This window comes from Balaenoptera borealis, assembly GCF_965194805.1.
Source record: "Balaenoptera borealis genome assembly, chromosome: 1".
Taxonomy (NCBI): domain Eukaryota; kingdom Metazoa; phylum Chordata; class Mammalia; order Artiodactyla; family Balaenopteridae; genus Balaenoptera; species Balaenoptera borealis.
In genome coordinates this window covers 46559600-46586576 of record NC_138860.1, presented here as the reverse complement: position 1 = coordinate 46586576, position 26977 = coordinate 46559600, and the positions used below count along the sequence as shown (strand labels likewise).

General features: G+C 37.8%; 1 protein-coding gene and 2 long non-coding RNA genes across 4 annotated transcripts in view; 2 read left to right on the top strand and 1 right to left on the bottom strand.

Annotated features, from left to right (window-relative positions):
• The window catches only part of LOC309633416 (uncharacterized protein C1orf21), a 227737-nt gene that overhangs the window by 112397 nt on the left and 88363 nt on the right, over positions 1–26977 (top strand). For both annotated transcript variants that reach the window (XM_082402262.1, XM_082402263.1), the window contains exon 3: positions 1840–1934. In XM_082402262.1, the coding sequence (XP_082258388.1) occupies positions 1840–1934 (95 nt within the window). The remainder of the gene's footprint in view (positions 1–1839; positions 1935–26977) is intronic.
• LOC309633566 lies at positions 1941–22597 on the top strand. Its single transcript, XR_014247616.1, has 2 exons — positions 1941–2414; positions 2467–22597. It is a non-coding gene; the product is annotated as an uncharacterized lncRNA (long non-coding RNA).
• The window catches only part of LOC309633537, a 41251-nt gene continuing 37630 nt past the window's right edge, over positions 23357–26977 (bottom strand). Inside the window, exon 2 of the long non-coding RNA XR_014247597.1 lies at positions 23357–23483. This is a non-coding gene — a long non-coding RNA (uncharacterized lncRNA). The remainder of the gene's footprint in view (positions 23484–26977) is intronic.

The following is a 26977-nucleotide window of genomic DNA, read 5'->3' as shown; positions in this document are numbered from 1 at the left end:
TTGTGTTTAAAACAAATATGTATGTATGTGTGTAATTTATATTTCAATAATTAGAGACTCGACTCACTGTAAGTAATTAAGATCACAATTTAGTTCAGTTAAATGTTAGTAATTATCCCAGTGAACCATCATTTATAAATATTAATGTTCCGAAGTGAAGTTAGAGAGACCCATCTTTAGCTATTATTTTTTTCCTTTATTTTTGTCTCTGTTTAATTGTATGGGAGGCATAATTAGCCAGTGTCTTTTCTTTTTCAATTAACAAGTGCTTTTCCAACTTCTGAGTAAATAATCCTTAATTAAATGTGCCAAATTTATTAATTTACTCTTATTTTTTTCTCTTCTGAATACCAAATTGGAATGTGAAATTCTGTATTTTGTAATTGTGGATCAAAACCCATTGACTAACTTGTTAATACATTTAGGACGTGGTATTCCTAAAGGACTCATTACTGTAACCTCATACCAGTCTTTCTAATTTCTTTAGAAAGAAGCAGAATCAATAACTACCTTGAATTGTCAGATGGAAAAAACAATTGGCTCAGCTGTGAACATGGAGTCTTTATTCAGATATATGCAAATGTATTACTTTCATAAGGATGATAATTTTGAGAAACATTGGAACAGCATAATTACTTGAAGAAATATTACTGTAACAAACATCTTTGGGGGTAGCGTGTTAAGGGATAGTATGAGGAAGCCTGAAACTATATAGGAAATGGTATTATAAATAGTAAGGCAAGAAATTATATAAGCATATAGTCATTGTAGCAAATTAACCACAGGCAGTAAGAAAATATATTGCAACTTCCTAGTGATAGACATCTGTCTATTAGGTAGCCTTTTATAGACATTATTCCACGTCATATGCTAGGCAATCATCAGTTTGTTGGTTGATGAAATTTTCTAATTCCATAATGTCTGTGATTTTTCCTATACACTGGACTAAAGATGACTCAAAGTCACACCTGTTTTTGACCTTGACATGCCCAAGTCATGTCATTTCCTGTTGACAGAAATCTGGTGAATATGTCATCATTGTCATCACCAAACCTCTACCCTGGAGAGGAGCTTTAATTGCAAGTTTTCCCAAGTTTGTCCTATGATGTATTTTGATACTGGAATTTGTTGTACTCTCTCTCTGGCTGTTGCAAAGTCCAGGTCCCGTCCATGGCCCACTATAGTCTCCTGCCTTGAGTGATAGATATACCTACCAATTAGAGCCGTGTGATATTATGGCTCTTCATGTGTGTGACTTTACAGAGAGATTAAAGTCTGTATGTATCATATGAAATCGTTGCAGACTGTTCCACATTTAATATGGGGATCACCAACAGGAAAATTTCAATTTCCAATTGTTTATATCTATTTGTTGGTCAGTTAAGCTCTTTAGTCTTACTTTGTTTTTCCAAAAGAAAGAAATTCAGGTGTGAACGTACTGCATAACGTTGCTGCCACAGGCATTTTGAACTAATATTCTCAAGGAGAAAAATCTCCTTAAACCATTATGTGATATGCCCTAATGCGTATAAATTTCCGAATAGGCTTTAGATATGGAATAACCTCTGTTTCTTCTGCCACCACCTGCTCTCTGTGAAAGGACCAGGCAGTGCCACTTTCATTAGCTGCCTTCGTGGTGCTGAGCTTTTCCCAGTAGACAGAGGAGAGCGCCTCATAAAAAGAGGCTGGTTAAGCTTCTTCCAGATTGTTTCAAATGAACCACATAGAAAGGCCGCAGGGAAAAGGCTCTAACAAATTATGCTGTTGGGCTTTTCTTACTGACACTTTTCTCCCATTGTGAAAAAAGTTGTAAAATGTCTTTTCTTTTTTGGCACTCAGATGAGTATAGGATCAAACCGGTGGAAGAGGTCAAATACATGAAAAATGGGGCAGAAGAGGAGCAAAAAATAGCAGCCAGGAACCAAGAAAACTTGGTAAGCATTGAATTTCTTGTATAACAATGAATTTTGGTGACAGCATTATAATAAAATCTGCACTGCATGTTTAAACTGCAGCTTACACACTGGCACGAGATTTCTTGAAAATGCCGTTGCTATTTATAGCTTGCCTGGAAGCTGTACCAGTACTCCTGTATCCTGTTTGTTTTTGAACAAGCTCTTCTTTAATCTTCATAGAGAATGTTTCAGGGGAAATGTAGCAAAATTATTAGTATTTCAAAATGGTTAAATTTAAAGGAAAAAGCATAAAGTAGGAATGAGTTTTATGGGGGGTGGGGACCATTACCTTTTTTCTTTTTCTCTGCATCCTTTAACTCGTGTCCAGATCACAGTGAATGGCTAAGTTTCATTATTCTCGATATGTAGTGTTGTTAAGGAAGTTGCCTTTCAAAGGAAAATAAGGTACTTTGAAGGTAGGTCTTTATCAAATTTGTACTTCACATTCACACTGTTAAGGTATTGTGGGTTTTGAGTTAACGTGAGAATTCTAATGATCTGAAGCAGATAGTTGGAACGGGTTTTGAGTTAACGTGAGAATTCTAATGATCTGAAGCAGATAGTTGGAACGTCTTTCTCTAATACAAATCAATATACATGTTCCACCTTAATATTCCATCTCTTAAACTTAGTAAGTTATCATATTAGCTGATTTCTTAAGAGATTACAGATTGTTAAGAATATGCATTTATTCAGTTATGTTGGAGCAGAATTGTTTTTCTCTTTTATTTTGGGATTAATTGCTTGCTATTTTTTTCATGTTTGAGTGAATGTATTTTTTAAGAAGTTTGCAATGTCATAAAATATTTTCACTTGACTTAAACTCCTTTTTCCGTTATGTGCTTTGTTTTTGTTTTTCTGATTTCTGTGGCAGCAGAGGGAGTCGGCAGAATATTCACCAGTGCTCATGAGTATTTAAGGCTGTCATTTTTCCATGATACACTAATGAACATAACAGCCTCACTCTTTTTCCTCTATTCTTTTCTGAACATATGATCTACAACTTGAAAAACTCAAGTATCAACAACTGAGTATTTTAGATCATTTTAAAGGAGTGAAAAATACTCTGATAAAATTTTGCTTTATAAATGGGATTTGGATTTTAAGGTATCCCTCAAGTCACAGAGGTTCATCATACCTGTGGTATATTTTAACATCAATACTTAAATCCAGAAAAGGTAGCTATGACTAAATAGTGAAGTTAATATTATCAGACTTTTTACATGAATTTTTTTTTTTGCTTTGAATAGATAAATAGAAGATCTGAGTAGTTGAAACATCAGTAGTCAGTTTTCTACTGTATTTTATTGAACAAAGTTTGTCCTTGCTTGATATAATTTCATCTTAAGTTATGAATCTCATCTTTAGTAATAGTGTTTCCATTGGAGGCTAAAGAGACATTGGTGACCAGTCTGCTGGTGGCTCTTTCTTAGATGTAACTACTAGCGTCCATCTCTACTTCACATGCTTGCATCTCTGAAATCCTAAGGAAAGCAATGACTTTTATCTTACAGCTTGTGAGTTTTTCCGCAGCGTTGATCTCATCATATTTAGGGCCAGTACAACTTTTTTCCTTCTCTCTCAGTTTCATAGTCTATCAGCTCCTTGGTGCTAGTATATTCTTTTTCAGCACTGTGGTCAGAATTGGCACTAGTGCTTTTCCATGCAGACTGAATGGAGATTCAAAAAGAGAGCAATTCTGGCCTATTTACTCATGGATTATCTATGTCAACCCCACACCCCTTTACTCTGCCAGCGAATCAGAGTCCAGGCCACCGAGAGGAGTTTTCAAGTATATGAAGACTTACAAGGAGAATGGGGACTAAATGGTTATTTTTGGTTCTGAGATTTCTAGACTGCGTTCCAAAATTAAATGATTTTCAGTTATTTGGAAGTATGTTACCTTTGTCACCTCCATTTGGGGGCATGCATAACCAAGTACTGACCATGCATACCGTTGGAGAAAACAGCCTCCTAAATTTGAAGCTTACATTGGAAGGTGGATGAGATAGACTTAACAATTCTTTATTTTTACGTCCATTAAAATAATCTGAGAGTCAAGATGTTCTTATGTTTCAAAGAATGATTTTAAGATGTAGCTTGAAGTATTTTTTTAAAGATTTTTTTTTTTTACCCAAACTGTTGAAATTAACAGGGTTGGCAAACATAACCAAGGCATATGGCATGATGGTGACAACCATGGGTTTTTTGGAGGCAGAAACTGCCTGGATTCAGATCTCAGCTCTGCCACTTACTCATTGCAGGATCAAGTTACTTCACTTCTCTAAACCTCCCGCCCATCCATTGGGGAAAAAGACAGTGCTTCATGGTGCTCTTGGGAGGATTACATGAGGCGATTGTTGTAAAACTTTGACTGCAGTGCCTGGTACGTGATAAGTACCTAATAAGAGTTAGGCATTATCACATAAAACGAAAGGAAAGAATAATGAACGTTAGAGTCAGTGTTCCTTTTCTTTTTCTTTTACGTTAATTGGTGAGAGAGATTTAAGTGAATGTTTTAGGTTAATGCCAGTGTTACATCTGTTTTGAAAAATCTTGCTCTGGAACCATGAAATTACTTAAACAAGTATGTTTTGAGTACCTGTTATGCACAAGGCCCTTACTTGTGTTGAGAGACACAGTGTACTTAAAGTCAAGGAGCTTACAGTAAAGTTGAGGGAACTGTTCAGGTCAACCAGTAGCTTACTGGGTGCCTCTGTGTACAAGGCTCTGTCCCAAACTCTGCAGATAAACACAAAAATAAGGAAACCACTGACCCTTACCACAAGGCGCTTGTATTGCAGTAAACAAGGTAAGTGCCAAATGACTATAAATAAAGCAGATAAATAAAACAAGATTGATTCCAAGAAGACAACACAAAGAGCTGCCGATATCAAAGAAGGCAGATATCTTGTCTGTTGTGGCATCAGGACCTACTTGATGAAAGAGCTGGTGTTTACAATGAGCCTCAAAGGATAGAATGAGGGAGAGTGCCCCAGGCTGAAGTAACAGAGATGGAAAACACAAAACGTATTTAATAAAAAGCACATGGTCCTGTTTGATTGGGGAGCGGGAGGGGTCAGGAGAAGGCATCAGTAGGAGAACAGCGGGAAATTAGAGGCAAAACGTAGATGGGGTCATACACAGAGCTTTGATGTCTAGCTGAGAGGTCCAAAATCAATTCAGTGGATTAATGGGAGCCTTTGAAGTTTTTAAGCAAGGGATTGTCAGAATGAGATTATGATTCAGGAACGTTTATGTGGAATCAGCAGGTGTAATATGGAGTAGTATCGGGAGCCTGGGTGGGAGATCATTCATAATAGTTTTTGCAAGAGATAGTGAACCTGAACCAAGGTAGTGGCAGGGAGAATAGAAAAGGTCTAGGCAAGGTTGCAATAGAAGCAACAAGATTTGACAGCTTATTATAGGTATTAAAGGAAGACAGAGGAGTCAGGAGATAATGGTAATAACAAGACTGTGACACCTGGAAAGATGACCGGTAGTGGTGAGAATAAATAGTGACCTCAATGAAAAGATAAAACCACTAAGAAGGCTGTGTTTGATGAAAATACAAAGTGTTCATTCATTCATTCATTATTCATTACTCATTCTTGCCCACCCTTAAAAGATCAAATGTGGTCCACAAGAGAGGAAGTGAAGCATCCATCACATGACAATGTAATAACTGCAGTAACAGAACACCTGTACTGTCAGGGCCTTAGGCTCTGTGCTTTGGGGGATGCAGAGGCGCATAATGTAAATCTCATCACCCTAGTGGGCTCACTTTCTGGTAGCACATAGAAGGCATGTGACCTAAATGACCACAACTCAAGGTACATTGCGAATGTAGAGGTTGCTTTTGAGCAAGCAAAGCTTTAGGAACTTGCACACTATCCATGCGAAGGAGTCTAGCAAAGTCCACATCTATGAGTGTGTGGCGCTTGTTACCTGGGACATGCTAGGTGTTCGGTATATTTTTGTTTGCTTCAATGTGGATGGAGGAATGTATGAATAAGAGAAGTTGGACCTCGAGGTCCAACTATTACTTTGTACCTAGTAGTTGCTCAATAGTATTTAGATGTCCAGTCACTTGGGACATCTAAATACTATTCACCACAGTTTCTGTGGGTGGAAGAGATTGTGCTGGTTTTCTGTGGCTGATGATGTGTCATTTATATGTCAACCATTTATGTACTCAGTACAAACATGTGCATTCATCCAATTTTTACCACTGTTGGACATCCATGTATTTCACTTTACTTCTCTCAGACTTTAATTCCTTCTTCAGGAAGGTAGTATAAAGTAGTAGCGTTGGCTTTGGAGATTATATATAATTATATATCAATATGGATCCCAGGTTATTTCTAGCTTTATAATTTTGGTCAAATATCTGCAACTTCTGAACTTCAAGTTCCTCATCTGGAATCTGGGAATTATAAAATTATTGAAGTATTAGAAGAAAACGTAGGAGAATATGTTTAGAATCTTAGCAAAGCAGGGGAGGCTTTCTTAAGACACAGAAAGCAAAAGCTATGAAGAAAGAAAAATAGTGGGACTTCCCTGGTGGCGCAGCAGTTAAGAATCCACCTGCCAATGCAGGGGACATGGGTTCAAGCCCTGGTCCAGGAAGATCCCACATGCCGCAGAGCAGCTAAGCCCATGCGCCAGAACTACTGAGCCTGCGCTCTAGAGCCCACGAGCCACAACTCCTGAGCCCATGTGCCACTACTACTGAAGCCCACACCCTAGAGCCCGTGCTCCGCAACAAGAGAAGCCACCACAATGAGAATCCCGCACACCACAACAAAAAGTAGTCTCCACTCACCGCAACTAGAGAAAGCCCGCACTCAGCAACGAAGACCCAGTGCAGCCAAAAATAAATAAATAAATAAATTTATTTAAAAAAGAAAGAAAAATAGTTTATTTCATTAGATCAAAATTAAGTACTTCTGCAAGACAGAATAACTACAGAAAAGTAGTTAATAGATAGGCAACATCCTGGGAGAAAATATTTATGACATAAAAGACAAAGGATTAGTACTGGGATTTCTAAAGAACACTTGTAAATAATTAAGAAAAGGCTAATCCACCAGAAAAATAGGTAAATGAAATGAACAGATGGTTCACAGTAGAGGATATTGGGTAATAAGCATATGAAAAGATGTTCCACATCACTAGTACAGTGGCTACTCTCTTACCCAACCTGCTGTGTTAGAAGACTCTCACAAACCCCTCTGAAAGATGCTGACTTCAGTCCAGGGTGGGCTCACAGAATGGCTGGCGGACTACTCTCTAGAATACCCCTGTGCTTTTGCTGTCTCAGTTAAATGTGTGTTTTCCAAGCGCCAGTGCGATGGTTTCCAAACCTGCTTATACTGGTTGAATGTCATTGTAATTATGTAATTTAGTTAGGTAATATGTAAACCAATGAAACACAGGTGTGGAAAGAGAGCTGTTTTTGTGAAAATTAAATTAAATGCTTTGGAAAATCTTGATGAAGGCAGTTACTAAAAACTTGCGGTTAAATTAAATTAAATTCTGCACTCAGATTATTTCACAAGGCTTTTACGTTCTCACTTAGATGTACATTATAAGGGTGTGGTTACATTATCTTAGATGTACATTATAAGGGTGTGGTTAATGCAGAAAGTATATGTAGAGCCCCAGTCAGTGATCCCTTACTTGAGAAGCCTTGTTCCTGTGTCAAAAGATGGGAGGGGGAATGCACATCTATGTATTTTAAAATAAATAATACGCTTAATGTACATATACATATTTTATGTTGCCCTACTTTAACTCACTTTATCATTTAATTACCAGTCCAGATGGTGTTGCCTAACACAACCTTTATGGTAATCAGAGAAATGCATATTAAAACATGATTCCTTAGCTTGGCAAAAATTTGAAGATTGATAATATCAGATTTTGGCATGGTCATAGGAAAATATGTATTTACATACTAGTGGTACCTATCTTGGAGGACAATGTAGCAGTATCTATTAAAATTTAAACATGCACTCAGCATCACCCAGTACTTCCATATCTTGATATCCACCCAAGCAGCTGCCCTTGTGAATGAGAAAGCTTGCACAAGACTTTCACTACAGCATCGTTTCTATAAGTGAAAAATCAAAAATAACCTGCATGCTTGTCGCTAGGAGAATGCTACAGCTGTAGTACACTAGACAGCAATTAAAAAGAATGAGTTAGAATTTATGAACTGTCAGGGAGAAATGCAAATTGTAGATTGGATATGTATAGTATGATACCATTTAAGGTTTTTTAATGAAACAAAACAGCAACACCCTACATGTGCTATGAGTACTCATAAATGTACAGGGATCCATAGAAAAACCCAGATGGATGTGTCCCGAACTACTAAGAGTGGGCACCTGAGTTAATGGGGGACATAAGTGTGCCATGGCTCAGTTTCCTCCTCTGCAAAATGGGGATAATGATTGAACCCACTTTAGCAGGAATTTGTGAAAATTAAAAAGATATTCCTGTAAACTCTTAGCACGGTTGCTGGCATAGAAAATGCAGATGTTGGCTATTGTCAGCAGTGGAGTTGGATTAGGTGGGAAGGATGAGAAAGGATCGGGTGTGGTGGTTAGGGGATTTTTATCCTTATAAAAAATATTTTTAAAATTTAATATTTTTAATTTTTTAAGGAAAATATGAGTATATTATTTGTGTGATTTAAAATTTATTTTTAAAGGGGATAATAATAACAAAACTCCAGTAACTACTTGCATACCTGGGGATCTGTAATGTTAAATAAATAAGTAGGATTGTCATTTTCTCATTATCTTAAACACCCTCAGTTTTTCACCATTCTCTGATATCTGATTAACAGCAGGCAAGCTCAAGGAGTTCAAGGAAGCTCAAGGATCATCCAGCTTCATTTTATGTAGGTTAATAGTTTTGCATATAAATAATTTAAGGGTAAATTACTCCAGTCTTGGCACTATTCAGTCCCCTTCCCTCTCCAAAAACAAATAAAAGACATAGTTTTGAAGTGCTCCTCTCACTACACGCTAAGACATTGTCATTTTTTCCTTGATTAACATTTGTCATTCTTAAGCTGTCCTCTCTTAGGAGTTAATGAATCACTTGACACTGGTTTTTTGTTTTGGGGGGTTTTTGGGTTTGAGTTTGGGGTTTTGTATGTATTTCCTAGATTTACACATATTATAATAGTTTTTGACTCACTATTTCCAGATACCTTTGTATAAATAAGAAGGCACTTTTCTATCAAATGAGACATATCATGGTTGGGTGAGCTTTTTTTTTTTTTAAATTAATTAATTAATTTATTTATTTATTTATTTTTGGCTGTGTTGGGTCTTTGTTTCTGTGCGAGGGCTTTCTCTAGTTGTGGCAAGCGGGGGCCGCTCTTCATCGCGGTGCGCGGGCCTCTCACTGTCGCGGCCTCTCTTGTTGCGGGGCACAGGCTCCAGACGCGCAGGCTCAGTAATTGTGGCTCACGGGCCCAGTTGCTCCGTGGCATGTGGGATCCTCCCAGACCAGGGCTCGAACCCGTGTCTCCTGCATTGGCAGGCAGATTCTCAACCACTGCGCCACCAGGGAAGCCCCCTGGGTGAGCTTTTGATTTTAGTATTATCCATAGAGTTGAAGACTGAGTTGAGACATGCTTGTCTAACTCACCAATTCCTGAGTACAATCAAGTGACAGGATAAGAAATAGAGCATTCTAATGGGCTTTAGTGGAAAAGGAGAATGAATCAAGCTCTAGGTACACCCTCTTCCCGCCTGTTGAGTTTGTGAGAGCTCCCATACCTATCTCCGGTACATTACATTTCCAGTAAATGTCAGGACATCCAGTTGGAGAAATGAAGACTTAGAGATTAGGAGACATCTTTGATAAGAGGAAAATTTCCAGCAACCTACCAGAGCTCTCTTTGGAGCAGTGGCATTCAGCTGGTGAAAACTGGGAAGTGGCTCTGACCCACAGAATGTGCTGTGGTTGAAGCAGTCCCCTGGAGGGGGCTAATGTTCTCCAAAGCATTGGATTGATTGACAGCCTGAAACAAACCAGAGAACAGTCTGCAATTTCACTCAGTACCTGTAGATCAGTAGGAAAGCTAAGTGCTCAAGACCACAGTCACCATATCACTCTTTCTCGAGTATGCCGGTGAGGAACAAGTCATGTGAATGAACACTGTAAACTTTGACTCAATACTGTTTATTATGCTAAGATTTATAATTGCCATCTAGATGTTCTCTAATGAGGAACCCTCTAAGAGTCAATTTAAACTCTTCTTTTTAACAGATACGACCATGTTTACTTATCCTATGACTCTGCAGAGCAGCTAATATAATAGCAAACTGACTTTTCGGTTTAAAGGTTGTTCTTGGTGATCTTAGGAGTGACTGTTTATCTTTGAGTGCTCATCTCACATGGAAGGTCAAGTAATTATTTTTGGAAACCAGATAATGCAAAAGACCGTGACATTGAATTGTCCCAGTTTCCCAAGTCATTTATACATTCCTAGCACTCTTGAGAATAAGGTAAAATAAACTGACAAGGGTAAAGCTGATATTACAGACAAAGGGTCAAGCTCTACAAAGCACCTCCTTTCCCCTCCCCTCCCTCCTTCAAGGTGCAGGTTGGATGTGAGCTCAGGCTGGGGCTGGAATGAATTGTGGAGGTGGGAAGAAGTGGGATTTGGACTTGAAGGAGTTACTTCCTGGGTTGCGGACATTCTAGAAGGTTGAGGGTTCCCAAACCAAAGTGAAGGTAGGGGGTGAAGATGCTCCCGAGAGCATCTGTTTTAGACGAGAGAAACCTCTTCCTAGAGCAGCTTCATAAACATCACTTAAGCCCAAGACTCATCCCCAGGATTCCCTGCTTTTAACTCAGTGGTCTCATTCTCATTTCCTGTTCTCGCATGCATAGGACATGGGCACCAGCCTCGGGTTCTTCCAGATAATTAGAGAAACAGCATAAGGATCTCAGACACGATCTACCTGACCAGAACCTTTTAGTTTCTGAGGAGAAAAACAGCTCATGTGAGCTTTAGTTCTGGCGGCATCGTTCTCTTTTGTTTGTTGCGGCACAGACGGAACAGGAGGGAAGAATTCTGTCTCTTCACTGATCTTGGAAAACATTCTTTATCCAACTAGTATTTTTGTGTTACTTGAGCCAGGCACATTCAGGGTATTACAGATTCTCCTGGCACTGTGGTAGTTTATTTTAGAGAAGAACAGGAGTAGAGTTTAATTCACTAAGAAGGAGGGATTTGTTGAATCAACCGTCTAAATTTTAAGTGTTGAACAGAAGCAGAGTTCCTAATTCAGGAACAGAATGTTATGAGAATAAAAGAATACCCACAAAGTGCTTTGTAAACATAAAGTCCAACACAAATTATAGTGGTTATTGTTGTCACTAGTTAAAAGGACACTTAGATTCGTTTCTGAGGTTAGTTGCTATTTCATGGTGGAAACAAAGTTAAGGAACAACATTCTTCTGGTTCTAAGTAAGAGTTAATACCTAGTCCCCTCGAAGAAAGACTTATATCATCATAGCACACTTCATTCTCTCACGGAGAAAGGGCAATAGTAAAGTGTACACAGGTTCCCCCCGCTATCTGAAAGTAGTGTTCCTAGGAAACTTCCCATAACCTGGAATGGTGCAAAGTGAAGAAGCAATTACCTTCGGACACATCTTGCTAACGGATGCACAAAATAAATGGAGGTAAAGCACAGACACCCACAGACACAGTTCACAGGTACAGCAGCGTCATGCTGAGATTCTGAGTGTAGTTTCTGGGGAAGGAGCCATGGTAGTGCCACTCTCACTGCTGGGGGAATGCACTGCCTTTATAATGGCTCCTGCAAAACAAACGCTGCATGCTATTTTCGCTTTTTGCCTTTTTTCCTAAAAGCAAAACTCCTCTTCACATTTCTTTCGGTTAGCAAAAACAGGTACTCATTCTTTTGTAAAAGCAAAGTGGTGTAAAGCAAACTTTGAAAAAGCAGGGGATACCTGTACCCAACAGATACAGAAATCAATGAATCGAAGGTGGTTTTTGGAGCAACTACTATAATCATCCCAAAAGCTAGGCATAGCAGAACATGACTGAAACCCTATTTCAAATAGCTTTTTCTCTTTTCCATACTAATACACTGACACGACCTTATGCAGGTGAACACGGTGTTAGGGTCCTGGTACAGCATCTCTCTTTTTTTCATAACTATTTTTTAAGTTGACGTATAGTTAATTTGCAATGTTGTGTTAGTTGCAGGTATACAGCAAAGTGATTCAGTTATACATGCATGTATATATATTTTTTCAGATTCTTTTCCATTTTAAGTTATTACAAGATATTGAATATAGTTCCCTGTGCTGTACAGTAGGTCTTTGTTGTTTATTTTGTAAATAGTAGTTTTTATATGTTAATCCCAAATTCCTGATTTATCTCTCTCCTCCCCTTTCCCCTTTGGTAACCATAAGTTTGTCTTCCATGTCTGTAAATCTATTTCTGTTTTATAAATAAGTTCATTTGTGGAATTTAGATTCCACATATAAGTGATATCATATGATATTTGTCTTTTTCTGTCTGACTACTTCACTTAATATGGTAATCTCTAGGTCCATCCATGTTGCAGCAAATGGCATTGTTTCCTTCTTTTTTATGGCTGAGTGATATTCCATTGTGTGTGTTGGGGGGGGTGGTATACGCACCACATCTTCTTTTTATCCATTCATCTGTTGAGGGACATTTAGATTGCTTCCATGTCTTGGCTATTGTAAACTGTGCTGCTGTGAACATTGGGGTACATGTATCTTTTTGAATTATAGTTTTCTCCGGATGCATGCTCAGGAGTGGATTGCAGGATCATGTGATAAGTCTATTTTTAGTTTTTTACAGTATATCTCTTGAATAAATTCCTATTTCAATGTACTCAGTTCTCACTGTCAGCTAGGTATTGTCTGGGTGCTGACGGAAAAAAAGGATTAACGAGGCACCAGTGTAACTCAGGAAACTCAAGGGGCCACAGATACGTACACAGGAAGTCTCCAGTAGAGGCCCTAATGAAGTCTTTTGGGAGAATGGGAATGGAATGGTGGACCCTGATTGGGAGATCTGAGGAGATTCACAGAGAGCTAGCACTGCAGCAGGGCCTTGAACGAAAGGAGTTTGCATTGGCAGATGAGGAGGGGAAAGGGATTTTGAGCAGGAGGAATAGTGGGAGCCAAGCACAGAGACGTGACATGAATAATGAGTGGATGGGGAGGCTGAGGGAGCACATTGTGAAGTGTTTATTGGGTAGTTAGTGTGTTTCAGCTGTTTTTTTTTTTTTCCAAGCCAGCACATTAATTTCTGGTATACAGATAGCCACATTCTCTAGCCAGTTTGCAGCTACAGAATAAATAGAACAGATCTCTGCTCATCTAATTTAAAGATTGAGGGTGTTGATAATGACTTCCCTTTTCCCAGCATTGTTGCAAAATGTGATTGCTTTTAAATATGCCTTCCTTGGATGCAAAGTGTTTTCTAAAAGTTGCTGAACATAGTTACTCTTGATCTCCTCTGCCCTGTGAAGCATAGCTTCTTATTTATCCTCCAAAACCTTCCCTGTTTAACTTTGGGAAGTACAGCAAACACAAACCTTATACTTAAAATTATACCTTATATTTAAATATTAAGGTATAAGGTATACCTTATAGCTTATATTTAAAAATTTGGCCTCTTCTCCAAGAGCCATACCATGATATTTAAATAGACAATGGAAAGAAGCCCTCTTCAAACCTTGATTCTGTTTGATCCACATGGTCATTTTAGATACTGGATTTATTTGTCTCGCTGTTTTAGCCTGGGTATTTTTTACCCAAGTGGCCCAGATACAACAGTGGAGTGGGGGAAATGAGTGACAAGTGAGAGGGCCACCTAAGGCTCACCACTGATTAAGAGTATCTAGAACAATAATACAGTCATGTGCCTTTTCTGCAGGTTGTTCGTATTTCTCTCTTATCTCCCCTGTGATGCTAAAAATAAAACCAAAGCATATAAGTTTCACTCATCGATTGGCAAAGTCAGTGAGGTAGCTTCACCCAAAATTAATAATTTATGCCCTGGAGGTGAGAACATCAAAAACTGTGGTAATGTTTCCAAGAGTCTGGGCTTTGAGTAGTGTCTCTTCTTATAGACTTTATTTGTGAGTAATTAATACTTAGTATTAACAGAGGTGTAGTACTCAACAGCCTCATGATTTGTTTCTAAAAGGTTCTTGGTAATTTTGACAATGGATTCTATACCTGTCATTCAGAAAAGATAGAAATAAATAACCAGGCATAAAAAATTCATACATCTTCTTTGAAAGGTGGGGGGGGAATGTATTATTTAGCTTGTCAACATTATAATAGATACATGAAGATGCCATTGTAGCTGCCTGCTTCACGTTCACAGTAGATCTAATTTATTTACTCTGTATGATAATAGGTGCCAAAGTTCCTCCTTCTTTGAAAATTAAAACAACCGGAAATGACAGATATATTGTCTAAAACTTAATGAGCTGGCTTCATTTTTTTCTTCATGTCAGAGTGTGATGTTATACTGCAAATTTTCATTTGCTGACAAAACTTCTCCTCATAAGTAGATTATTTGAGGGCTTGCCTGATTGGAGGCAAACCTTTTTTTTTTTTTTTTTTTTTTTAATACGTTATGGATTTGTACAGTTGAGGGCACTTAGACCAGAAACAATACAGGAATCTGGTGACTAGAACTGGAAGATGAGGTTTACAGGTTGGTCTCAGAAACAAGGCAGAAGAAAGACAAGTGTCACATGATACCACTTATATGTGGAATCTAAAAACATGATACAAATGAACTTATTTACAGAACAGAAAAAGACTCACAGACATAGAAAACAAACTTATGGTTACCAAGGGGGAAAAGGGGAGGAGGGATAAATTAGGATTTGGGATTAAAATATACACACTACTATATATAAAATAGATAAACAATTCAAGGACCTACTGTATAGCACAGGGAACTATTAATATATTCAATATCTTATAATAAGCTATAATAGAAAAGAATCTAAAAAAGAATGTGTGTATGTGTATATATATATTTATATATATATATACACACACACACACACACACACATATCACTGAATCACTTAGCTGTATACCTGAAACTAAGAGGTTTTATAAATTTAAAAATAAATAAAAATAGAACAGAACGTTCCTTATTATAAGTGGAGTTCAGGCACACTGACAGGAATTTGGGTCTCCCACATGCTGACCAGGGTTCCATTACTTCTCCTGAGTCTGAGATACACAGAGCCTGAAACAAATGTCAGGGAACACCAGCTGTAGGCAAAGAACAGAGAATCTCTTTATAGTGAAATGCTTCACAGTCTGTGTGATGCCTTAACAGTCACAGTGTGTAAGCTCGTATCAGAGAATCCCTGCTGGCCAGGAGCTGGTGGTCTAGTGAAACAAGATAAGCAACACGGAGCCATTGGATTTGGTTTACTCCTGTTACTCTCTTACTTAATTGTACTTTTTAAATTAACTTTTCCCTGTTTATAAATGTACTGCTTGCTTGAATTACTTCAAAACATCCTGGGAAAATACGAAAGTGAGTAAAAAATAAATAAAATTGGTCATAAATCCCATCACAGCTGTTTATGTTTTATGCCTAAATACATAGAAATATAATCTTTTTCTGAACAGAAGTGGACCTGAATTTCTTACAGAGCTATGTATGGTATTTCTTACCGTATGTCCAACAGCCATACTTCTAGGATATTGAAAAACTGTGATCCCACAAACATCTTCATATGAGTGTTGATAGTAGCTTTATTCACAATCACCAAAAAACTGGAAGCATGTAAGATGTCCTTCACTGGTGAATGAACAAACTATATACGATGGGGTATGATTTAGTGATAAAAAGAAATGAGCTACTAAGCCATGAAAAAGCATAGATGAGTCTTAAGTGTCCATTGCTCAGTGAAAGAATATAGTCAAAAAGGTACAATACATACGATATGATTCTATTTATATGACATCTGAAAAAGGCAAAACCATCCAGATGGTAAACAGATAAGTGGTTTCCAAGGGTTTGTGGGAAGAGGAGGGCTGAATAGGAGAAACACAGGGAATTTTTAGGGGAGTGAAACTATTCTGTATGAGACTGTAATGGTAGATACATGACACTATGCATTTGTTAAAATGCGTAGAACTTTACAACAAAGAGAGTGAACTTTCATGTTTGTAAATTAAAAAAAAAAAAAATTTAAGAGGTCAGGGGATCCCAAGATGGAATGTAGACTGACAAAAGAATCTAACAGTATTACAAGTATATGAAATAACCTCACTGAAGAGGGTGACCTAAGTAACTTTGGAAATGATGGATGGAGACTATAAAAGTAAAAGAAACTTTTCGTAAGCACTGTACTCTTTTTTGCAGTGGCGCTAAGAGTTAACAATTCTGAAAACACTGTAATTAATGAATTTGTGGATGCTGGAGGGTGGAGGCAGGTTTCTCACTGTTGGAGTGAGAGGTTAGACACACACGAGAGGTGGCTAGAAGCATCCGGTGGCAGTGGTTTAGAGTTGGTGATATCAGTGTGAATTAATGTTTAGCCAAATATAGATATAGATGGATACATGTAGAAATATTGATAGATATGTGTAAACACATGTGTAAGCATATACACACATGTATGGGCATGCATGTATTTATATACATGTATGTACATACATGTGTCGATACCTGTATTTTGGGTATATGTATGCGCAAGTATAGATATGCATGTACACACACACACCACTTTCTTGCTGTCTCAGCTGAGAGGACCTAGAGTCAGTGACACTCCAGTAGCAACAAACATACCCAGCACCCGGATCTTGTTTCTAGTACCATTCTCCAAAAAAAGGAACCAAGACTTTTTGGACAAATGGCTGATTATAGGGGCTGGGGAATATGTAAGATGATCCTAGAGTATTTTGTAGTGCCCAAATTAGGAAGTGCTAACAATATATACACACAATGATGGGGTATGTCACAGGGACACAGGAGCCAACTGAAAGAGCTCCGAGCCATCAAAGCTGAAAGAATTGAAGCAACAAAATTAATCATACAGTATTAGGTTGTGCTATAAATATGGAATAGCGCACAATGCATTTACTTTATACAAATTATAAAAATAAATACCTATGGGTCCATACTGATACACATAAATGATTGAATAAATAGAGAAGAATTGATAAATCTCCTATGCAGAATAATTCCTAATCATTTATGTATTACTCTACCCTCAAGGAGGCAGAGTATAACTTCCCACTTCTTAAGTGTGGGCTGTGCGCAGTGACTTCCTTAGAGAGAGTACATTGTGAATATGGGGCAAGAAAGGTAACGTTACAGTGGAGAAAACTGACAAACACTACCCCAGCCAGGTGATCAGAATTAACAGTGACAGTGTTGAGTTTATGTTGATAGCATGTACCCTTGTTATGATGTGATGAGAATGACCTCTGTGGTCTTCCTCCCCAAAACCCATGACCTCAGTATAATCATGAGAAAAAAATTAGACAAATCCCAATTGAGGGGCAGTCTACAAAATACCTTGCCAGTACTCCTCAAAACTTTCAGGGTCATCAAAACCAAAAAGAAATCTGAGAAACTGTCACAGTCAAGAGGAGCCTAAGGAGACATGACAACTAAATGTAATGTAGTGTCCTGGATGTGCTCCTGGAACAGGAGAAGGACACTAAGTAAAAACTATGGAAATCTGAATATCATTTCAATGTTTGCTTCATTAATTGTGACAAATGAACCATCCTAATCTAAGATTTTACCAGTAGAGGAAACTGGATGTAAGGTATATGGGAACTCTTTACTATTCTCACAACTTCTCTGTAAATGTTAAACCATTCTAAATTATAAAATTTAAGTATAAAATAATGGACCTGTCCTGTACACACTATGAATATACTGTTTGAATATGCCATAATTTAATAGTTTAGAAAACAATTTTTTTTTATTTTTTGAATTTTATTTTTTTTTATACAGCAGGTTTTTATTAGTTATCTATTTTATTTATATTAGTGTATACATGTCAATCCCAGTCTCCGAATTCATCACACCACCATCACCCCTCCCCCCACTTTCCCCTGCTGGTGTCCATACATTTGTTCTCTGCATCTGTGTCTCTATTTCTGCCTTGCAAACCGGTTCATCTGTACCATTTTTCTAGATTCCAAATATATGCATTAATATACGATATTTGTTTTTCTCTTTCTGACTTACTTCACTCTGTATGACAGTCTCTAGGTCCATCCACGTCTCTACAAATAACCCAGTTTTGTTCCTTTTTATGACTGAGTAATATTTCATGTATATATGTACCACATCTTCTTTATCCATTTGTCTGTCAATGGGCATTTAGGTCGCTTCCATGACCTAAGTATTGTAAATAGTGCTGCAGTGAACATGGGGGTGCATGTGTCTTTTTGAATTATGGTTTTCTCGGAGTATATGCCCAGTTGTGGGATTGCTGCATCATAGGGTAACTCTATTTTTAGTTTTTTAAGGAACCTCCATACTGTTCTCCATAGTGGCTGTATCAATTTACATTCCCACCAACAGTGCAAGAGGGTTCCCTTTTCTCCACACCCTCTCCAGCATTTGTTGTTTGTAGATTTTCTGATGATGCCCATTCTAACTGGTGTGAGGTGATACCTCATTGTAGTTTTGATTTGCATTTCTCTAATAATTAGTGATGTTGAGCAGCTTTTCATGTGCTACTTGGCCATCTGCATGTCTTCTTTGGAGAAATGTCTATTTAGGTCTTCTGCCCGTTTTGTGATTAGGTTGTTTGTTTTTTTAATAATGAGCTGCATAAGCTGTTTATATATTTTGGAGATTAATCCTTTGTCCATTGATTCGTTAGCAAATATTTTCTCTCATTCTGAGGGTTGTCTTTTCGTCTTGTTTATAGTTTCCTTTGCTGTGCAAAAGCTTTTAAGTTTCATTAGCTCCCATTTGTTTATTTTTGTTTTTATTTCCATTACTCTAGGAGGTGGATCAAAAAAGATCTTGCTGTGATTTATGTCAAAGAATGTTCTTCCTATATTTTCCTCTAAGAGTTTGATAGTGTCTGGTCTTACATTTAGGTCTTTAATCCATTTTGAGTTTATTTTTGTGTATGGTGTTAGGGAGTGTTCTAATTCATTCTTTTACATGTAGCTGTCCAGTTTTCCCAGCACCACTTATTGAAGAGACTGTCTTTTCTCCATTGTATATCCTTGCCTCCTTTGTCATAGATTAGTTGACCATATGTGCGTGGGTTTATCTCTGAGCTTTCTATCCTGTTCCATTGATCTGTATTTCTCTTTTTGTGCCAGTACCATATTGCCTTGATTACTGCAGCTTTGTACTATAGTCTGAAGTCTGGGAGTCTGATTCCTCCAGCTCAGTTTTTTTCCCTCAAGATTGCTTTGGCTATTCGGGGTCTTTTGTGTCTCCATACAGATTTTAAGATTTTTTGTTCTAGTTCTGTAAAAAAAAAAAAATGTCATGCTAATTTGATAGGGATTGCACTGAATCTGTAGATTGCTTTGGGTAGTATAGTCATTTTCACAATATTCATTCTTCCAATCCAGGAACATGGTATAGCCTTCCATCTGGTCCTGGACTTTTGTTGGAAGATTTTTAATCACAGTTTCAATTTCATTACTTCTGATTGGTCTGTTCATATTTTCTATTTCTTCCTGGTTCAGCCTTGGAAGGTTATACCTTTCTAAGAATTTGTCCATTTCTTCATGGTTGTCCATTTTATTGGCATAGAGTTGCTTGTAGTAGGCTCTTATGATGCTTTGTATTTCTTCAGTGTCTGTTTTAACTTCTCCTTTTTCGTTTCTTTTTTTCTTTTTGTTAAATTTTTTTTTTTAAGTTTTTGGCTGCGTTGGGTCTTCGTTGCTGTGCGTGGGCTTTCTCTAGTTGTGGCGAGCAGGGGCTACTCTTTGCAGTGTCCATTGTTACTTCCTTTTAATATCTAAATTTATTTGTTTGAGTCCTCTCCCTCTTTTTCTTGATGAGTCTGGCTAAAGGTTTATCAATTTTGTTTATCTTCTCAAAAAACAGCTTTTAGTTTTATTGATCTTTGCTACTGTTTTCTTTGTTTCTATTTCATTTATTTCTGTTCTGATCTTTATGATTTCTTTCCTTCTACTAACTTTGGGTTGTTTGTTCTTCTTTCTCTAGTTCCTTGAGGTGTAAGTTTAGATTGTTTATTTGAGATTTTTCTTGTTTCTGAGGTAGGACTGTATCGCTATAAATTTCCCTCTTAGAACTGCTTTTGCTGCACCCCATAGGTTTTGGGTCGTGGTGTTTTCATTGTCATTTGTCTCCAGGTATATTTTTGATTTCCTCTTGTATTTCTTCAGTGATCGCTTGGTTATTTATTAACGTATTGTTTAGCCTCCATGTGTTTGTGTTTTTTACATTTTTTTCCCTGTAATTTATTTCTAATCTCATAGGGTTGTGCTCAGAAAAGATGCTTGATATGATTTCAGTTTTCTTAAATATACTGAGGCTTGATTTGTGACCCAAGATGTGATCTATCCTGACCCAAGATGTGATCTATCCTGGAGAATGTTCCGTGTGCACGTGAGAATAAAGTGTAATCTGCTGTTTTCAGACAGAAGGTCCTATAAATATCAATTAAATCTCTCTGGTCTATTGTGTTCACTTAAGGCTTGTGTTTCCTTACTACTTTTCTGTCTGGATGATCTGTCCATTGGTGTAAGTGAGGTGGTAAATTCCCCATTATTATTGCATTACTGTTGATTTCCTCTTTTATAGCTGTTAGCATTTGCCTTTTGTATTGAGGAGCTCCTATGGTGGGTGCATATATACTTATAATTGTTATATGTTCTTCTTGGATTGATTCCTTGATCATTATTTAGTGTCCTTCCTTGTCTCTTGTAACATTCTTTATTTTAAAGTCTATTTTATCTGATATGAGTATTGCTGCTCCAGCTTTCTTTTGATTTCCATTTGCATGGAATATCTTTTTCCATCCCCTCACTTTCAGTCTGTATGTATCCCTAGGTCTGAAGTGGATTGCTTGTAGGCAGCATATATATGAGTCTTGTTTTTGTGTCCATTCAGTGAGCCTGTGTCTTTTGGTTGGAGCATTTAATCCATTCACATTTAAGGTAATTATCGACATGTATGTTCCTATTACCATTTTCTTAATTGTTTTGGGATTGTTTTTGTGGTCTTTTTCTTCTCTTGTGCTTCCCACCTAAAGAAGTTCCTTTAGCATTTGTTGTAAAGCTGGTTTGGTGGTGCTGAATTCTCTTAGCTTTTGCTTGTCTGTAAGGCTTTTGATTTCTTCATCGAATCTGAATGAGATCCTTGCCGGGTAGAGTAATCTTGGTTGTTGCTTCTTCCCTTTCATCACTTTAAATATATTCTGCCACTGCCTTCTGGCTTGTAGAGTTTCTGCTGAGAAATCAGCTGTTAACGTTATGGGGGTGCCCTTGTATGTTATTTGTCATTTTTCCCTTTTTGCTTTTAATAATTTTTCTTTGTCTTTAATTTTTGTCAGTTTGATTACTATGTGTCTCGGCGTGTTTCTCCTTGGGTTTATCCTGCCTGGGACTCTCTGCACTTCCTGGACTTGGGTGACTATTTCCTTTCTCATGTTAGGGAAGTTTTCAACTATAATCTCTTCAAATATCTTCTCGGGTCCTTTCTCTCTCTTCTACTTCTGGGAACTCTATAATGCGAATGTTCGTGCATTTGTATTATGTTTAATGTTGTCACAGAGGTCTCTTAGGCTGTCTTCATTTGTTTTCATTCTTTTTTTTTTTATTCTGTTCTGTGGCATTGAATTCCACCATTCTGTCTTCCAGGTCACTTCTCTGTTCTTCTGCCTCAGTTATTCTGCTATTGATTCCTTCTGGTGTATTTTTCATTTCAGTTATTGTATTGTTCATCTCTGTTTGTTTGTTCTTTAATTCTTCTAGGTGTTTGTTCTTTAATTCTTCTAGGTCTTTGTTAAACATTTCTTGCATCGTCTTGATCTTTGACTGCATTCTTTTTCTGAGCTCCTGGGTCATCTTCACTGTCATCATTCTGAATTCTTTTTCTGGAAGGTTTCCTATCTCCACTTTGTTTAGTTGTTTTTCTGGGGTTGTATCTTGTTCCTTCATCTGGTACATAGTCCTCTGCCTTTTCATTTTGTCTATCTGTGAATGTGGTTTTCGCTCCGCAGGCTGCAGGATTGTAATTCTTCTTGCTTCTTCTGTCTGCCCTCTGGTGGATGAGGCTATCTAAGAGGCTTGTGCAAGATTCCTGATGGGAGGGACTGGTGGTGGGTAGGGCTGGGTGTTGCTCTGTTGTGCAGAACTCAGTGAAACTTTAATCCGCTTGTCTGCTGATGGTTGGGGCTGAGTTCCCTCCCTGTTGGTTGTTTGACCTGAGGCGACCCAGCACTGGAGCCTATAGGCCGTTTGGTGGTGCTAATGCAGACTCCAGGAGGCCTCACACCAAGGAGTACTTCCCAGAACTTCTGCTGCCAGTGTCCTTGTCCCCGCAGTGAGCCACAGCCACACCCCGTCTCTTCAGGAGACCCTGCAACACTAGCAGGTAGGTCTGGTTCAGTCTCCTATGGGGTCATTGCTCCTTCCGCCTGGGTCCTGATGCACCCACTACTTTGTGTGTGCCCTCCAAGAATGGAATCTCTGTTTCCCCCAGTCCTGTCAAAGTCTTGCAATCAAATCCCTCTAGCCTTCATAGTCTGATTCTCTGGAATTCCTCCTCCCATTGCCGGACTCCCAGGTTGGGAGGCCTGACGTGGGGCTCAGAACCTTCAGTGGGTGGACTTCTGTGGTACAAGTGTTCTCTAGTTTGTGAGTCACCCACCCAGCGGTTATGGGATTTGATTTTATTATGATTGCTCCCCTTCTACTGTCTCATTGCAGCTTCTGCTTTGTCTTTGGATGTAGGGTATCTTTTTTTGGTGAGTTCCAGTGTCTTCCTGTCGATGATTGTTCAGCAGTTAGTTGTGGTTCCGGTGCTCTCGTCTGAACAATTTTTCATAATACTTTGTATCTCCCGTCATTCCCTTAGCATAAATCCCCATGTATAGGATGACTGAGACAAAGAGATTTTTTTATATATGTATTCCAAATTACCCTCTCTCCAAAAACAATCTTTTACCAACTAATCTTCCCATCACCAAAGTATGAGTGTCCGTTTCTCTTGACCCTTTACCACATGGGGAACTTTATAAGTTTTAGTTGGTGCTACCCTGTATCTTTTTGTTTTGATTTGCTTTTTTCTGGTTACTAATGAGTTTACACTTTTAAAAATGTGTTTATAACTTAGAATGTAAAGTCCACAAGGATGAGATCCTATTTGTTTTATTCAGGACCTAATATTAATACTAATAATACTAATAAACATTTAATGAATAAATCATATTTCTTATATTTCATTTTTGCTGGAATTGAAGGTTTTCCTTTCATTGGACCCTAGGGGTAAAAAGGCAGGAGAAAAGAATTTGTTAATTCTATTCTTACACGTGAATATGAAACTATAAAACTGGATATCTTCATGAGGAATTCCTAAGTAATGGCCTCCTTGGATCTTATTCAGATAAGTTGGCCCATCCTTTATTATGCTGCATTTGAGTTTTACCCAAGATCCTGGCTATTGCAATAAGAACATTGCATAAGATGGGAACAATTGTGACCTTTGGGGAATCATGACATTATGTGACATTAATCCCAGGTTAAAATATTCTTCTAGACTCAGTCATCCACCCATCCATCTGTACCTCTTTCCAATCAATTAGGATACAGAACTGGGATAGCAGTATTTTTTAAACAGGTTTGAAATATTCATCAATTATTCCAATAGTGCTGAATTAAACATAAATATGGTTAGGCGACATCGCTTCCCTGACTGCTGAGAGATTTACGTCATTCAGTAGGTTTCATACTCCTGAAGAAGAGCGCCCTTACCCAGTGTTGTGCACTGAGAGCATCAAAACTTATGTGATTCCTGCTTTAACCTCAGGATGATGAGATAACTGAACTGAGATGAAACTCTTTGAACTGGATATTATTGGTCTTACTCACTTTGTCATAGAAAATATGCTCAAAAGTTACTTTTAAGGTATCTCTCAGTTTGGGGAGTACATTGACATTACCTGCTAACAGTAACAGTATTTTCTGAGTTGGAGCAATGGTGAATTTTTTTACTCCTTAAATAGTTCTGCATCTAAGTTTCTGTAGTACAGTGGTATTTTACTTTGTTTTAAGGCAAAGATACATGTACCTGCAGAGATGAATGGAAAAAAACAGCTTTTATTTTAAACTTAACATTAGCTATTAACACCTCCTTTGTTTTATTTTTGTATAAATTTTGGTTATTATAATAATTATTTTCATACCATTGGTTTCCATGGAAAATTAACTTCCAGTTGTAACATCTTAATTTGTCATCAAATGTTCATAAAATTTATGCAGTGTACTCTTCAGTGTGGTTGGATCATAAGCTTCCAGTTTTCTCTGTTTTAATTTTATCCCTTTGTTTCATGACATCTTTCTTTTCCATCATTTGATTTTGTGTTTTTTTTTTTAAACCAAGAAATCATATCAGCATTAAGAAAGATTGGATTATGGTTCTGATTGTGTAAGCAGAAGCCATATCAGTGTTGTGACATACACAGGAATTTTGTGATCAGATCATGAAATGCATCTAAAGAATCCACAAGAGAAGTTTGCTTGTGTCAACTGACCAAAAAAAAAAAAAAATTATGGGGGCAGGGTATCTCTGGGTTGCAGGGTTATGGAAGATTCTTCTTTTTTAAAAATTCCTTTCTGCATTTAAAATGTTTTCCTCCTTAATGAACATTTATTACTTTTACAACTCAGGGAAAGGAAATTATACAAAAAGCATTTAAAAGACAAGGATTTACAGCAGAAGAACAACATTCATGCTACCACAAATATTAGTTGCTTTTTTTCTGGAAATGCACATCTCTGTGAGAGGAGGGAAAAGGACCATTCACCCAATTTCCATCTCAGTTGAGAACCAGTGGAAACTTCATTCTGCTATAGGTGGTGTGGTAAATGAATGAATGCAGCCCTATAACTTTTCAGGGCTTTGCAAACTAGGAAGGTAAAAACAATTTGTCCATGTGGACAAATTGCTTTGCTTTTTAGGAATTCTTTAAAAGATACAATGAAAGTAATGTTGTGAAACTATTCCCATTATTTAGCAAAGTGGCAATAATTTAAAATTTTTATTGTTGGAGTTAATGAAAGAAAACTTGAGTTAACCAAATTGCCCAGGGTTTAGAGTATATCGATCAAGCACCGTCATTCCTTTATTCCTGCCTTGTTATTGAAAGTTTTTTGAAATATATTTTATTTGCCCTCTTTTTGTTAGTAAGTACAGGATTTTGAGTATTAGTAAATTTTTCTTTCATGATTCACTATCTTGCCCTGGCCTTAAGGTTGTTAAAAACACCAAAAACTGAACAATATATCCAGAGGCTGAGGAGATTTGGCTAAATCTGTGCTAGCCTTCTGACATCCCCTAGAAAAGAGTTTATTTTTTATCTAAACATTATTTTCTCTTATACTTAACCTACAAGTATTTTTGGAGTATCCTTCTGTTTCCAAAATTTTATTTTTTTACTTTAGAATCATTAGTGCTGAATTCTCTCTTATCAGCTCAGGTGGAATTTGGCAGGTAATACAAACAAATCAAGTTATTGGCATCCTGAAGTTGTTCAGGGACTAAATTGTGTTTGATTACTGCTTTAAAAAAATGAGAATTGTTTGGCAGCCTTATGGTAAACTAACTCCAAATATATCTAATCATTTTGCTGTGAACCCACTGTGTTTAAGAATGTTCACATAGATACATTTTCATAGTCTCTCAATTCTTTAAAGGAATAACCCTCAACAGGAGAATTTGCTTAGCTACCATGGCAGGGATGTATGATATTTTAATATATCCCCCCAAATATCTACTCCCAGTTGCTTAAAAGAAATAGTTGCTTCACCCCATAGAAGAAAACCAATACCACCACTGTTCTGATTATCTATTATTGTTGCATCACAAACCACTGAAAAATGTAGTGCTGTAAAATAGCAAGTTATTATTATCTCATGGTTCTGTGGAGCAACTGGGTTTAGCTAGACAGTTCCTGCTTAGGGTCCCTCACGCACTTGCATTTAGTTGTTGGCTGGGGTTGCAGTCATCCTAAGACTCAACTGGGCTTCGTCACAGGGCTGGCAATGGATGTTGGCCGTGAGGTTCAGCTGGGGCAATTGACAAGTACCTATATATGACTTTTCCACATGGCTTGGGCTTCTCACAGCATGGTGGTCTGAGGGTAATCATGCTTCTCACCAGATAACTGGCTTCCCAGAGGCAGCGGCCCTTCTTCCAATTCTATCTGTCAGAGCAGTCACAGAGCCTGCCCAGATTCAAGGGGGTGAAATTATAGGCTCTGCCTCTTGATGGGGGAGTGGCAAGGTTATATTGCAGAGCACAGGGCATGGGAGATACTATAGCAGCCATCTTTGGGAACTGCCATCTGCTACAACCACCAACCTGTTCAGGTGTTTCCATGGGTAAGGGACCACTTTATGAGAAAAGCCTTGTGGGAAATCCCACTGACTTCAGAAACCTGGATTGTGTCCTTGGATCTACTTTCTATTTTAAAAGAAAAGCTGACAGACACATCTACCTCATGCTTGGGTCCTGAGCAAAACACCTCTATATAAGTACCAGATACCCTAAAGGCTAAATGTATCTAATTACATCGTTCCTAAGTCTTCTCAGATATAAGATGACATCTAAACAAGCCTAAGAAAAGCAATCTTCGGCATCAAACCTAGCCAGGCTACTTTCTAACTGGATGACCTTACTCAGACTGCATGAACCTTGGTCTCTCATCTCTAAAGTAGGAATAATGATTTCCCCAGGTTGATTTGAGGAATTAGGT